This window comes from Carassius carassius, chromosome 9, assembly GCF_963082965.1.
Source record: "Carassius carassius chromosome 9, fCarCar2.1, whole genome shotgun sequence".
NCBI lineage: Eukaryota > Metazoa > Chordata > Actinopteri > Cypriniformes > Cyprinidae > Carassius > Carassius carassius.
Genome location: NC_081763.1, coordinates 16,330,234 through 16,343,731, shown reverse-complemented (window position 1 = coordinate 16,343,731; position 13,498 = coordinate 16,330,234). Strand labels below are relative to the sequence as shown.

At 39.6% G+C, this 13,498-nt stretch overlaps 1 protein-coding gene across 14 annotated transcripts in view; it reads left to right on the top strand.

The window, feature by feature from the left end:
- LOC132149089 (RNA binding protein fox-1 homolog 1-like) overlaps window positions 1–13,498 on the top strand; it is a 263,380-nt gene that overhangs the window by 243,794 nt on the left and 6,088 nt on the right. For all 14 annotated transcript variants that reach the window (XM_059558020.1, XM_059558027.1, XM_059558021.1 and 11 more), the window contains 3 exons: window positions 739–871; window positions 2,101–2,140; window positions 7,970–8,034. In XM_059558020.1, the coding sequence (XP_059414003.1) occupies window positions 739–871; window positions 2,101–2,140; window positions 7,970–8,034 (238 nt within the window). The remainder of the gene's footprint in view (window positions 1–738; window positions 872–2,100; window positions 2,141–7,969; window positions 8,035–13,498) is intronic.

Below are 13,498 nucleotides of genomic sequence, written 5' to 3'. Positions count from 1 at the left end.
TTTCAAAACAGCATGAAAAGCCTACATAATGATTGTTACCAATGCTGTTTTAGTATTATTTATATATTATTATAGTATTGTTTTATATTATATTATTTATAGAAATATTAATCATATTTTATCTTTATATTTATATTTAAAGTTTTCTCCTTCTTTTTTTTGGCATTTCTATTAGTTTTTGTTTTTGTTATATTAAATACTTTACTACAGTTTTAATAATTTGAATACTTACATATTTTCTCATTTTCATGAGTTTATGTTTTTCATCTAATATTCTTTTTTTTTTTTTCAGCTTTACAGTATGTGTACTTACAGTGTACTTACCCAGAAAAGTACTGGGTAGTGTAAAGTGCCTACATAGGTTAAGGTTAGGTTTAGGGGTTCTTCAAGGTTAGTGCATAGTTATTACCCAGTTAATTGTTATTGTTATAATAAGTACGTACAGTACTGTAGTGTGTACACACGGAACAGGTCTGTAAAATAAAGTGCTACTGTGTTCTTGTTACTCATGTTACATGTACTTACTATAGTAACAACAGTAACTGATACATAATTCCTTGCAGCTACCCCTAATTCTATAATATGCTGTTAATTAATTACGCTGTAACAAGGACACTATAAAATAAAGTGTATCCCAATTCTGAATAGTTTTAACAAAAACAACACTGTCCCAAACCTGTATAGCTATCTTTCTTCTGTGATGGCATCATATGTATATACTGTATTTTTTCCCCTCAGTGCCAGGCTTCCCATACCCAGCAGCCACAGCGGCAGCGGCGTACAGAGGGGCACACTTAAGAGGAAGAGGGCGCACCGTTTACAATACGTTCCGGGCAGCTGCGCCTCCCCCACACATCCCAGCCTATGGAGGGTAAGTTACAACACTCCCTTCTCACATTCACACACACAAGGTCAGTGTTAGTCCTCTCTTCTGACAACCACTCCCCCTCGTCACTGGGCTGCTGTAACATACATGCATCTCTACCTCACCACACAGAACCAGTGCAGCATGAAACCTGTGCATCCTGCAGTTATCATGACAGTCAACCGTCATGCTGTTCTGTCATGGTCGATGGCCTTAAGCGTTTCTTTTTTTGTAATTTAACATTATGTAAATCATCTCAACCTACTGTATACAGAAGCATTTGTGTCTCTGAGCAGTCAAATGGTGATTCTGATTATTTTGGATGATTTTATGTATGTACATGCAAGCCGTGGCATTTTGAGGTTTCAGGGGCCACAGACTAGTTTCCACAGCCTGCTGTCATGTGTTAATAGGAAATATCGGTGCTGGTATGGCATCGTGCTTTGGTTTTGCCAGGTCATAAAACTAAACACAAAATATAAATTTGATTTTATTAGATTTTGAAGTATTATTAACATTGTGCAGCTTGGAATGTTGCTCAGAAATAATTAAATGTATGTAATTCAGAATCCAGTATGCAAATAAGTGTAAGAAGACAAGCTACACAATTCAGTTTTCAAATATTACAATGACATTATTGTCACCCTCAGTTACCTTTTAAATGCAAATAAGATATCATTAAGTGATTTTCATACTTTTAGCAAATTTTTTTTAAATATTGTTTACAAAGAAAAAAATATAGCACACATAAGAAAAATTATCCACAAGACAAGAAGTTTGAATTAAATTTGTAAGTGTAATAATTTACACTTAAAATATTCCAAAGGAATATGTTTGGTTATTCATATTAATTATAATAATTATTATTTTTATTACATTTTTATTTCTTTGTTGTTGTTTTTAATTTTGGTCATTTTTAACATTTTCTACATACATTTTTCTTTTTCTTTTTTTTTACATTTTGCTAATGACTAAAATATGATGTGAGGAAGTTTCAGCTCTCTGTGGCCAATGTTTGAAGCCTTTGCTCCAGACTCCTTTTAAATGACTTCAGAAGTGATGAGTGCTTGTAGAGACCCTTTGTCACTATTATTCAGTGTGTGTATTTCTTATTCTGTTCCACTAACCCTGGCTAGAGATGGGGTTGGTATTGCTTGCATGGGAACATGCACTAATATTGATGTGTTTTGTTTGTTGTGTGTGTCTGTGTGCACGCGTGGGCTGCATCTTTCCAGTGTTGTTTACCAGGATGGATTTTATGGTGCAGATATTTATGTAAGTATTCGCATGTCGTCCTTGAATGATCTTGTACATACACAACCCCCCCCCCCCCATTCATCCCTCTGACTATAAACCAACCGTCTCATTGTTGTTTTTATTGTTAGCATTTTTTCAGTTCTACCTTCATTAATCGTGTCAAGAGACTTTCACACACAAGTAAAGAGCATTCTTCCCCAGCCAGCCACAGTACACGAGTATCAGTGACAGAGAAATGGACATTGTTGGGTTTATTGTCAGTAGCGGTGAGACTCAGTGACCTGAAATTGAGCACACAGAATGTCCTTTTTTAATGATTGTGAGGGGATTAGATGATATAAAATGTTATAAAATATTATCCGTTTTATCATATAAAATGATTCCCAATTCGATCACTTAATATATATTCAAAAAGGATTTAAAGAGGAAAATGAATGTTCTAATTCTGCATATGTTTAACGTATTCATCCGCGATCTATGGGCACTTGTACATTTATCACATTTTGAGATTATTGGAAGCATCTAGAGCTTAGGTGGGGTAACTAGCAGGGGCCGCAAGTATGTTCTCCTCAAGGCCATGTCTCGTTGAGCCTGACACAGCCTGATGTATATCCCCCAGTTCACCCTCCTCTAGGATGAAACAAATTGTACAGGGTACAAATGTGTGTGGAAATGGTGGGAAGAGCTGATGTAATGCTTCCTCTGTTCCCCTGTCATTAGCTCAGTGCCACAGAGGCTGGGATTGATTGTTCTCCTGCGATAAGATCATCTCATATTCATTAGAAACTATCCAAGAACTGTATTTGTTTATAACCAATCTTAATTTGCTGAGTGCTCTGCTAAATGTACTGAATGTTGGCTAAGGTCTGGAAAATTAAGCTACGCTAGCATAGGAAAGACAGCCTTAAAGCTTGTGTAATATCTTTCAATTTAATCTGTAATATAAAGTGCTTCCCATTTCCCTCATGTGGCTGACTTTTCATTTCTAGAAGATCTAGAAATGCCCAAAGCCACACTGTAACAAACAAGTCCATTTGCAATCATCACTAATGATTGGAAACCCTCCAATGTGACCTACTCGTTTTGATCTAGGAACACAAGTTCTATCATTAGAAATTCTCTGCTTACTAATGATGTAATCATTTTGTTTCACATAAGCCTGTTTTTTTTTCTTTCTTTTTTTAGAAAATAGTTTTTTGTTGTTGACAAATTTGAGAGATTTTTTTAAACATACGTTTAATTATTTAATGCATCGTTAACATGCTAAGTCAAAAATAGTATGGATTTACAATATTTTGCATATACTTATAATATGATATTACATATAATATGTAACTTTTTCCAACTTATGATCCATGAGCATTTGAATAGCTTTCAAACTGCCATTTGATGTGAAGCAGCTACAGCAGTATGTCACACCACATTAAAGAGCATCAAAATGTATTATTTTAATCTAATGATAAAACTGATATACTTTGTTTTGTCTAAAAAATCTTATCACAATCGGGTGAGTGAATAATTAAATGACTCATTCATTCAAATTGGTTCAATAAATGATTAGGCGAATCTCTCATCACTTTTTGCCACCTACTGGCATGTAACCTGCAATAAGAGTCACCAAGTGATCCCCATCATTAATGCAGTATGATACAAACACTGAAAAGTCAAAGTGCTGTTGGACTACTACCAGGGACTGGAATTGATTGTTGCATTGTTATATATGCACTGACAAGGCACTTGAAAAGTTGTATTATTCTGTATTATATCCTCCTTTCAACTAACTCAAGCTATCAAACGGTTGTGGAGGGCAAACACACACTCTAGTAAAAGTATGAGAAATTCACCATGCGCATTAATAACCATGATAAGCTCAGTATGTCCACATGCACTCCAGACAGATACAAACAGTCAGGAGTCAGTGGAGCCCTATCTATTCCTCTCTCTCTTTGTGAGTCATAATGATAAATTGTGGCCGCTCTCCAGATACGCATCTCAGCGTTAAAGTCCTGACAACTGCTCTCGCCGCACCTGCACACCCTGTCAGTTTCCCTGAGGTTAGTTGACCAAGCCTAATGGAGCTTCAGAGACATGTAGATGTCCACGGCCCCTGTCTGTCAGAGATGACAGCACTAGTGACTTAGTGGACCCATTCCGCAATCCTGCTCTGCAGCTCATCACACAGGATTTAAATACAGGCCATATGCATCACGGCCGCGTGTCAGGCTCAGTGTTGTGCAAGTAAATGAAATGGTTTGTTAAGGGGCCGGCCACGCAGTGGGAGTTTGAATTACCCGGTGAGTCATTATGAAAGGAGTTAGAGGACAGAGGTGAGCTGTGAGGAAGTGGGAGGGTGAGGAACATGAAGAAAGTTGTGAGAAAGAGCTGCTGTAATGTATGTGTGAGTGCAGGGAGAGTGAGGGTGGTATTTACTACAGCCTGAAGGCCTGGTGTGGAGAACAGCGGGGCCAGGGGACCAGTAAGCCCTGGAGAAAATGAGAAAGAGCAGAGCTGTACAGATGGACTTATCCGTTAGGGTTTGTGTTTACTGTAAACTGCTAATAGGAATGGGAAAGGAAGCTGTGCCTCCTCAAAAAAGAATGAATGAGGAAAAAAATCTACAGTACAATAAAAAAAAGGAAATATTAAATTTCATCATAAACCATATAAGCTATTTATATAAATATTTAGTCAATATTTTGAATAAATAAAAATAATAATAGATTTTTCTCCAGTAGTAGTGGGTTTCAATTTTGGTCTAGATTTTGCTTTAAATGTCTTTTTTTCCTAGGGGGTACTTTAAATTAATTAAATACAGAAATGATGGTGACAAGTTAAGAATATGGAAATAAATGTAATTTAGATAAATATTGTTCCCTATCTGTCGGTCACTATGAGTTATGTCGAACGACATATGGGGTCTCACTTGGGAGGCCAATCATCTCTGAGTTTAAGAGAAAACGCCAATGAAAATTGGCTAGTGGATTTAACATACCTGAGCCACTCCCCGTGCCAACGGGTATAAATAGGGCGACAGGTACATCCACTCATTAGATTTTTACTTCGGAGCCGAGTAGTTGATGTATCTAGTCTCTACAAAGCCTTCATCTGTGTGTTCGAGAGCTGTTCCTGGTCGGTGTGACGGCGCAGTACAGCGGTGTCCCTGTGAGCGATTCCCCTGCAAGAAAGAACCCCAGAGATGCCCGGTCAGAGTCGTGCTTTCTTTCCTGCAAGAAAGGTTGGAGCGTGGGCTGTCACCTTCCACCCTGAAACTGTATGTGGCTGCCATTGCAGCCCATCACGATGCAGTGGACGGCCGGTCCCTGGGGAGGCATGACCTGATCGTTAGGTACCTGAGGGGTGCCAGAAGGTTACATCCTCCTAGGACACCCCTGATTCCCTCCTGGGACCTCTCTATTGTCCTGGCGGGACTTCAGAGGGGTCCCTTTAGCCGCTGGATTCAGTCGAGCTTAAGTTCTTGTCTCTCAAGACAGCGCTCCTGGTCGCGCTCACTTCCATCAAAAGGGTTGGGGACCTCCAAGCATTTTTGGTAAGTGAAGAGTGCCTTGTGTTCGGGCCGGCCTACTCTCACGTTGTCCTGAGACCCCAGCCGGGATACGTGCCCAAGGTTCCCACCACTCCCTTCCAAGAACAGGTTGTGAACCTGCAAGCACTGCCCCTGGAGGAGGCAGATCCAGCCTTGCCGTTGCTGTGTCCCGTAAGAGCGCTTTGCATATACGTGGACCGCACCCAGAGCTTCAGAAGCTCTGAGCAGCTCCTGGTCTGCTTTGGAGGTCAGCAGAAGGGGAAGGCTGTCTCCAAGCAGAGGTTGGCCCTAAGGATAGTGGATGCCATCGCCTTGGCATACCATTCCCAAGGCGAGCCGTGCCCCCTGGGGGTGAGGGCCCACTCTACATGGAGCGCTGCACCATTCCCCCTAACACGGGGATGTGAGCGCCTTTCTTCTCCCAGTAGAGTTCCCCGGTTGGCGTACCCTGGTCGAGCATCCTCCAGCACCCTTGGCAGTCAGATTTGGCGGAGCAGTCTGTCGCCAGGCCCAGTACTGGTGTTAGCATACCCGGAGTTCCGGTCAGCCCCTGTACTGGGCTAGGTGTTCATATGGCTTGATTCCCTACGGGTAATCCCATATGTGTATTCTTCTACGGTAAGGTTTCCCTCTTGGCAAACCCGTGTCTTCCCTTGACAGACCCGCTCTGTCAGTCTCTTCTGGCAGCTGTTCCATCCCTACTCTAAGTTAGGACCTGCCTCAGAGACCCATTCCATATGTAGTACTGCCCCCCGGGCCAGTCCATATCAGTATCTCCACATGTCCCCTCCCTACGGGTAGGATGTGGTCTCTGTAGCGACCTTTTCCTAAGGCTCGCTTCCCCATCGTCCTGCCAAGCTGTAAGAACAAATAAGGAAGATTTGAAGCAGTCTTACTCCTAAAGTTGAAATCCCTTCCACTAACTTTGTGTGGGCAGAACAGCAGCGTGGCCTTCTCCAGCAGCGATGTGCTCTCCCTTTGGCCCCTTCGGTACCAAGGTCAGTGAATTTGCGCTGGGGCTTTGGGAAGGTTACGACCTTAAGCGTAGCTTTTGTGGCATGCCATGGCTTGTCGACAATTGCAGCGCCACAGGGTTGTGACGGTGTTCAGGTTGTGGCGTTTTCCATAGGACCCCATATGTCGTTCGACAAAACTCGTAGTGACCGACAGATAGGGAACGTCTTGGTTACGTACGTAACCCTCGTTCCCTGATGGAGGGAATGGAGACGTTATGTCCCCATGCCACAACCTTGAACCAGTCGCTGTTGCCAGGACACGTTCTCGGCTCCTCAGCATAAAACCTAATGAGTGGATGCACCTGTCGCCCTATTTATACCTGTTGGCACGGGGAGTGGCTCAGGTATGTTAAATCCACTAGCCAATTTTCATTGGTGTTTTCTTTTAAACTCTTGAGACCCCATATGTCGTTCGACATAACGTAACGAGGGTTACGTACATAACCGAGACGTTATAATGATGAAAACAATTCCTAGTGCAAGTATGCTCATTTGTGTTGATGACACCCTGTGCATTTATTTAAAGACACCAGACAGATGCAGATTTTGATTTCGTATTTATAAAGGGGTATGATGGGGCTGTGGGGGTAGATAAGTCAAAAATGGTTGGGAAACACTAAAATAGAGGAAAGGAAATAATTGTTATATAATACAGAATTAAAATAAAAGTGCAGAGTACCGTATTGCAATGTGGGAGTATTTCAAGCAGACAGCAATATCTTGCACAGTCATTGAATATGAAAAAAAGCTGCTCAAATCAGCAGGCATATGTGCTTAAGACTTCCTGACTTTTTGCCTTACTGAACATCGGATGTTACCGTTCCACATGTTGAAATGATTCCCTTCTCCATCGTTGGCAAAAAGAAGTAGTGTAGTATGACAGCGCTACATAGCGCTCCTCAGATGTATGCATGAGAGGAATAAGAAAGTAGGTTGAGTCACCAACATAAGGCTGCTTTTTTGTAATTAGATTATGCATATTTAATAGCTATGATTATGACATGTGCATCCCCTCTTTTGGAGCATGCGGCAAATCGTGAGCGCCGATGCTGTGAACTCCGAGCGAATGAATGCGATGTTGTCACGTGCCGCTCTCCCAAATCACTCCATGCCTCTTCATCTCCATAAGATTCAATTGTACAGTCTCTGTCACAGAACATAACATCAAACCAAACGTCTCTCCCCTTCCCCCCACCCTCGTTCTTTTTCTTGCAAACACATTTTATAAAAAGTCCAAACATCTGTTGTTGACGTGCCCATGTGAGCGAGTGTGTGTTATATTTCTAGGGTGGTTATGCTGCCTACCGATACACTCAGCCTGCTACTGCTACCGCCGCTGCCTACAGTGACAGGTAAGACACACACCGCTGCCTGCACACCATTCACAACACCACTTCACCAGGCCCTCCGGCGGGGCCCTTAACACCCACCCACCTCACCCGCCGAGGCAGCCTCGTTCTCTCTCACCCTTTACTCCTCTGAGGTCAAACTCTCTCCCTTCGTCACAAGCAGAGGTAGGCGCAGACACACACACACACACACACAAAGGCCAGCCTGATTTATTAGCCTAATTCCTCTTGCCAGTGGTGATGGGGAATATCACGGTGCCCAGTGCAGTAATTGGCAAATCAAATCAAATGAGATGTCACTGCAAATGTAATGGTTTAAACACATCCATGGCGGAGCAACTGTAACTGCAGAATGAAGTGGGATAGACCTGACAGTTCCTCAGAGATGAGACAAAAGCCCGTTTGGCGGGAGACCAGAGGAAGTCGTCTTGGCTGATTTTGATTTCCTTTTATTTCTTTCTTTTTTTCCTCTCTCTCTCTCTCTCTCTCTTGTCAATTGTGAGTGTAAGCTTATTGCAGATGGCACGCAATCAAGAATAAAGCAAATTTGGAGCCTTGATCTGATTGTAAAACATTCGCATGACACAAAAGCATATCTGCTCATGACTGTTAATGGCAAATAATGATTGTAATGCTGTCATCCGACATGTAACAACTGATATTGTGCAGCCATAACTAGATGAAGCAACACTTGATTATCATGTCATCTTAGCAGTGCTGTCATAATCTCTCAATGGTGTCCCTGCATGCCTCTTGATAAGTTGTGTGCTGTGAATCTCACCCGACTGGTTGTGAGTGGTGCTCATCATCATTACATCATGTTTATGTTATCATCACGGGAGTGTTTGTGCGTGCATAGATCCCAGAGTCCATGGTAAAGACAGATCATTAGCTGCGAATGGGGACCAAACGCACCCGAGCGCACTTTTTGATGTCTGTTGGCCGTGAACTGCATGTTGTAGTGTTTGTAATTGTTGCCAGGCTTTAGATCAAAGTGGTTTCATGATCGGTTCAATAGCCACATGTGTCCTCCTCACACGCAGGGCCTTCTCTGGATAAATACAGTCGACTGTCCTCAGAAATTAAAGTCAGACCGTCTTAAGAAACCATGTTATTGATTCCAAGGGCACTTGTTTTTCTGTGGCTTCTTGTTATGAGAAATCTTTTATGGTATAGCGGTAATCTGATTTTCTGTTGGTTCGATTACTCTAGGCTTAGGCAATCATGTAATGATCTTATGCACTAGCTTGTTCAAGTAAAACATTCAAATATTTGATTTATCTATTTATTTACTAAATAGTAAATAAATGCAACAGACTTCATGTTAAATAAAAACAGAAAAAGATATACAATACCATTCAAAACTTTGGGGTTGGCACAATTTTTAAATGACACGTCTTATCTGCTCACCATATTTGATCAAAAATGCATTTATTTGGTCAAAAATACAGTAAAAACAGTCATATTTTTAAATATTATTGTAATTTAAAATAACTGTTATATTTTAAAATGGAATTTATTACTTTGATGCAAAGCTGAATTTTCAGTGACCATTATGACAGTTGTGCTTATTAATAAAACTGTAATACCAGTTTTTTAAGAGCATTTATTTGAAACATATATATATATATATATATATAAATTATTATTATTATTATTATTATAAAATGATTTTATTGTCAATTAAATGCATCCTTTCTGACTGAAAGAGTTCATTAAAAATAAAATAAAAAATAAGAATAAAATACTGACCTCAAACATTTGAGTGGTAAGGTAGATACAGTCAGGGACATTTCAAAGTATTATAAAGTTATTTATTTTATTTATCATGGATTCTGTTGCATTTATTGGGCAATAAATACATAAATAAACTGTTGTGACACTGCACCTTCAGTGACATCAGAGAATTATTATTTTATTTTATTTTTTGGTGTTGTCAGTATATCTATTGCTCTTACTTATGGATTTAAAATGCTTGTGCTACAGACATGAATGGTGTGTTTCAGCTATTGCCTTAACTGTTTTGTCATTAATACAGATCTTACTCTATCTTTCATTATGTTCTATGAACCCCCCAAAATTGCCAGTGGTTCAGTTTGAATTAAAAATGTAGTTATACAAGTAGACATAGTCAATGCTTTGCCAGTGGGCAGAGCTAATGTTAATGCTCGAACTGGTTAAATTCAGAAAGTTTCCTTAATGTTGTTTAGCTCTCTGCAGAAACCTGCTTGATTGATTATGCAAATAAAGAGGCCTCTCAATAACATTTGAATTATTTTGTTTACCTTTAGACACATTTTGAGAATAATAGAAGCTTTGGGAAATTGAAACCGCAGCCCAACATACAAATCATGTCCCTGATACAAATTCCAGCTAAATTAGTTTGCATAAGACTAGTCTTTCATAATAGAGATTATAAATTATTGTTATTGAGAAGTCATACATTTTTAAAAATTTTCAGATTTAAAACAATTGAATTATTCATTTGCAATGTAAATGACTTATAATCTCTCTTCCCTCATAAAAATAAATTATTCATGTCTCAATGAGTAACATTTGAAGACAGTTGGAGTTTAATCGTTCAGTCTGCCTCCATTAAAATAACCTCTCAGCAGTGTTAGATGTTATCACCTCGTGTGAAAGATATCTTCTCTGATCTACGCTAATCCTGCGAGTGTTTTGACTGCAGTTGATCTCTTGCCTTCCATGGTGGCAGATACCAATACCCCAAAGCTTTATCTTAACATAATGGCACACCCTGCCATCATTAGCTGTTAGCCATGGCTTCTGGTTGCTGCTCTTTGTCAGAGCTTCACTCGTTCTCCGTCAGAGATCCAGTCTCAGATCCGAAGGTGCTGCTGGGAGGAGCAGTCCGGGACACGGCTGCCTCTTTCTCTGAAATCGCCTTTTAGCCCACAAGGCTCAGCTGATCCTATCTGAACAGCTGCGGGCTGGGGGCACATGGGTCAGGAGTGCACAGTAGCCTAGCTTCCTAAAACCCACCATACTAGCATCAGCTGACCTCTGTCCCCATGACACTTGTTCAAGAAAGGTGGAGGTGGCCCGTTGTGCGTGTTTCTGGCGCTGCCCAGTTGAAACCCTCAGGGCTGGGATAGCAGCTGCGCGGGAAGCTAAAGCAACTCTTGTATTAAAGGCTGTTTATTTCATTTATTAACAAATTGTGCTGCTGACACATACCAGGCATGCTCAGGGGTGTAAAAAGCACTGAGAAATTATAATTTGATGGACATAATAAGATTCCACACAATTAAAAATCTTGTATCAAGCTAAAATCTTGCTTCAGGGAAAGTATTTCTGAGTAAAATGTAAAAAAAAATTCTTAGGAAGTGTTGACACTTGAATGTAGTTACTGTATGTAAAGCCTCAAGTGTTTCTTGTAGACAATAGAAATTATGTATTTAAAAAGCTTTGATTTGGATCATAAATTATGTTGATGCTTTTTCATCCCTTTATAAGGCTGAATATACAAGGAATTCATTTACGTGAGCAAATTATGTTTCATTTAAAACATTCTAAGGAACATAATTTGACTTGTTAGTTCAGGAAGACTGACAAAAATGTACACTACATATTAAAAAAAAAATAATAATAATAATATAATTATTAATCACCAAATCGGCATATTAGAATGATTTCTGAAGGATCATGTGACACTTAAGAGTGGAGTAATGACTGCTGAAAACTCTGCTTTGATCACAGGAATAAATTACTTTTTAAAATAAAATAAAAAAACAGTTATTTTAAAGAGGCCATGAATTGAGAAATCACATTTTCCACATGTTTTGACATGTGAAAGGTCATTGTACTATAATTAGCTTCCAAAGGATCCTAAAGCTAGGAAAGTGATTATTTATTTGTATTAACTATTTGAGTGTCTCAGTAGAGCAGTATTTGTTTGTTCAGTACATTTCACTGTAGATTCTTTGATAATCAGTCTCGGTTTCGGCGCAGAAACAAACTTTTTCTGTAATATAAAGACCTTACAGTAATACCACAGCTTGCAAGTAACCATATAAATGCAGACTTAGTAAAGCATAAAATACTTATTTTAAAAAAATTTAAATACTGACCCCAAACTTTTGAATGGTAATGTATATTTGTTTTAAAATCTGAATAGATTACATAAATTACATACGTCATGATAGCTTACAAAATACATTTTATACTTTTACTAAAAAGTGTAATGTTTTAATTAGGAGTGTTATTGAATACAAGTGCAAATATTTAGTTTCAGGTAAACAAAATATTTCCCAAAATGATGCTTATTTGTACGAATGAAGTACAATTACTGAAGTGATTTACACCCCTGAATGTGTTGGCCAGATGTCTGCATTTTGCTTGGGACGTGCCTGTGACCCTCGATAGCTAATACAAAGAGAGGAAACTCTGTCTAATGTATGTGTCTTATTAAATTATAGAAATAAATACTTAATGGCAGTTGAAATTTAATATAGCAATATGTGTGATGTAGTCCAGTAGTACTGCTCATATTTAGTGCTTGTGACTTTAGCGTCTTCATGAAGTGCATGTTTAGTCTGTAATGTGTTTGAATGGTCATATCTGAAGCCAATACATATCAGATTTTGTAAGCCACTGTGAGTTATAGAAAGTGCACCATTTGATGCATGTGTTCAAATGCATGTCTGCATTGAGCTTTACTCCCTAGAGTATATGTGTGAGTGTAACTTTGTGTGTGTGTGTGTGTGTGTGTGTGTGTGAGTGTGTGTGTGCGTGTGTGTGCGTGTGTGTGTGTGTGTGTGCGTGCATGTGTGCATGTGTGCATGTGTGTGCTCTTGTTTTTGTAACATATCAGGACACAACTCTGTATAATGACATGGGTATGACAGGTATTACAAGGAGAGGGTGACTTATGAGGACATAACCCATGTCCCCATTTTTCAAAACGCTTATAAATCATACAGAATGAGTTTTTTTGAGAAAGTAAAAATGCACAAAGTTTCCTGTGAGGGTTAAGTTTAGGGGTAGGGTTGGTGAAGGGCGATAGAATATACAGTTTCTACAGTATAAAAACCATTACGCCTATGGGATGTCCCCACTTTTCACAAAAACAAACGTGTGTGTGTGTGTGTGTGTGTGCATTGGGACGGTCAATACTGTCATGCCGAATAGAACATTGTATTCAAAACAAGCCCACTAACATGATTAAGAAGGCCGATTCAATCTGAATGCTTAGCGGGAATGAATGATTCATTTAGTTATTAAAAATAGCTCCAAGCGGCAATTAAAAAGGGGCCTGGCAATATGGCGGCCAATGTCTCTAATTAGACGTGAGATCAAGCCATGACACATCATTTGTCACACCTGTGCAGTGACTCAGAAGCCTGTGCAGTGCAACCAATGATACGGCTCATTCTAGTCATGATTGTTTACCCAGAATGCACCATTTACCCACATCTTGTTTGCATTATAAAAATTCCTATGATTT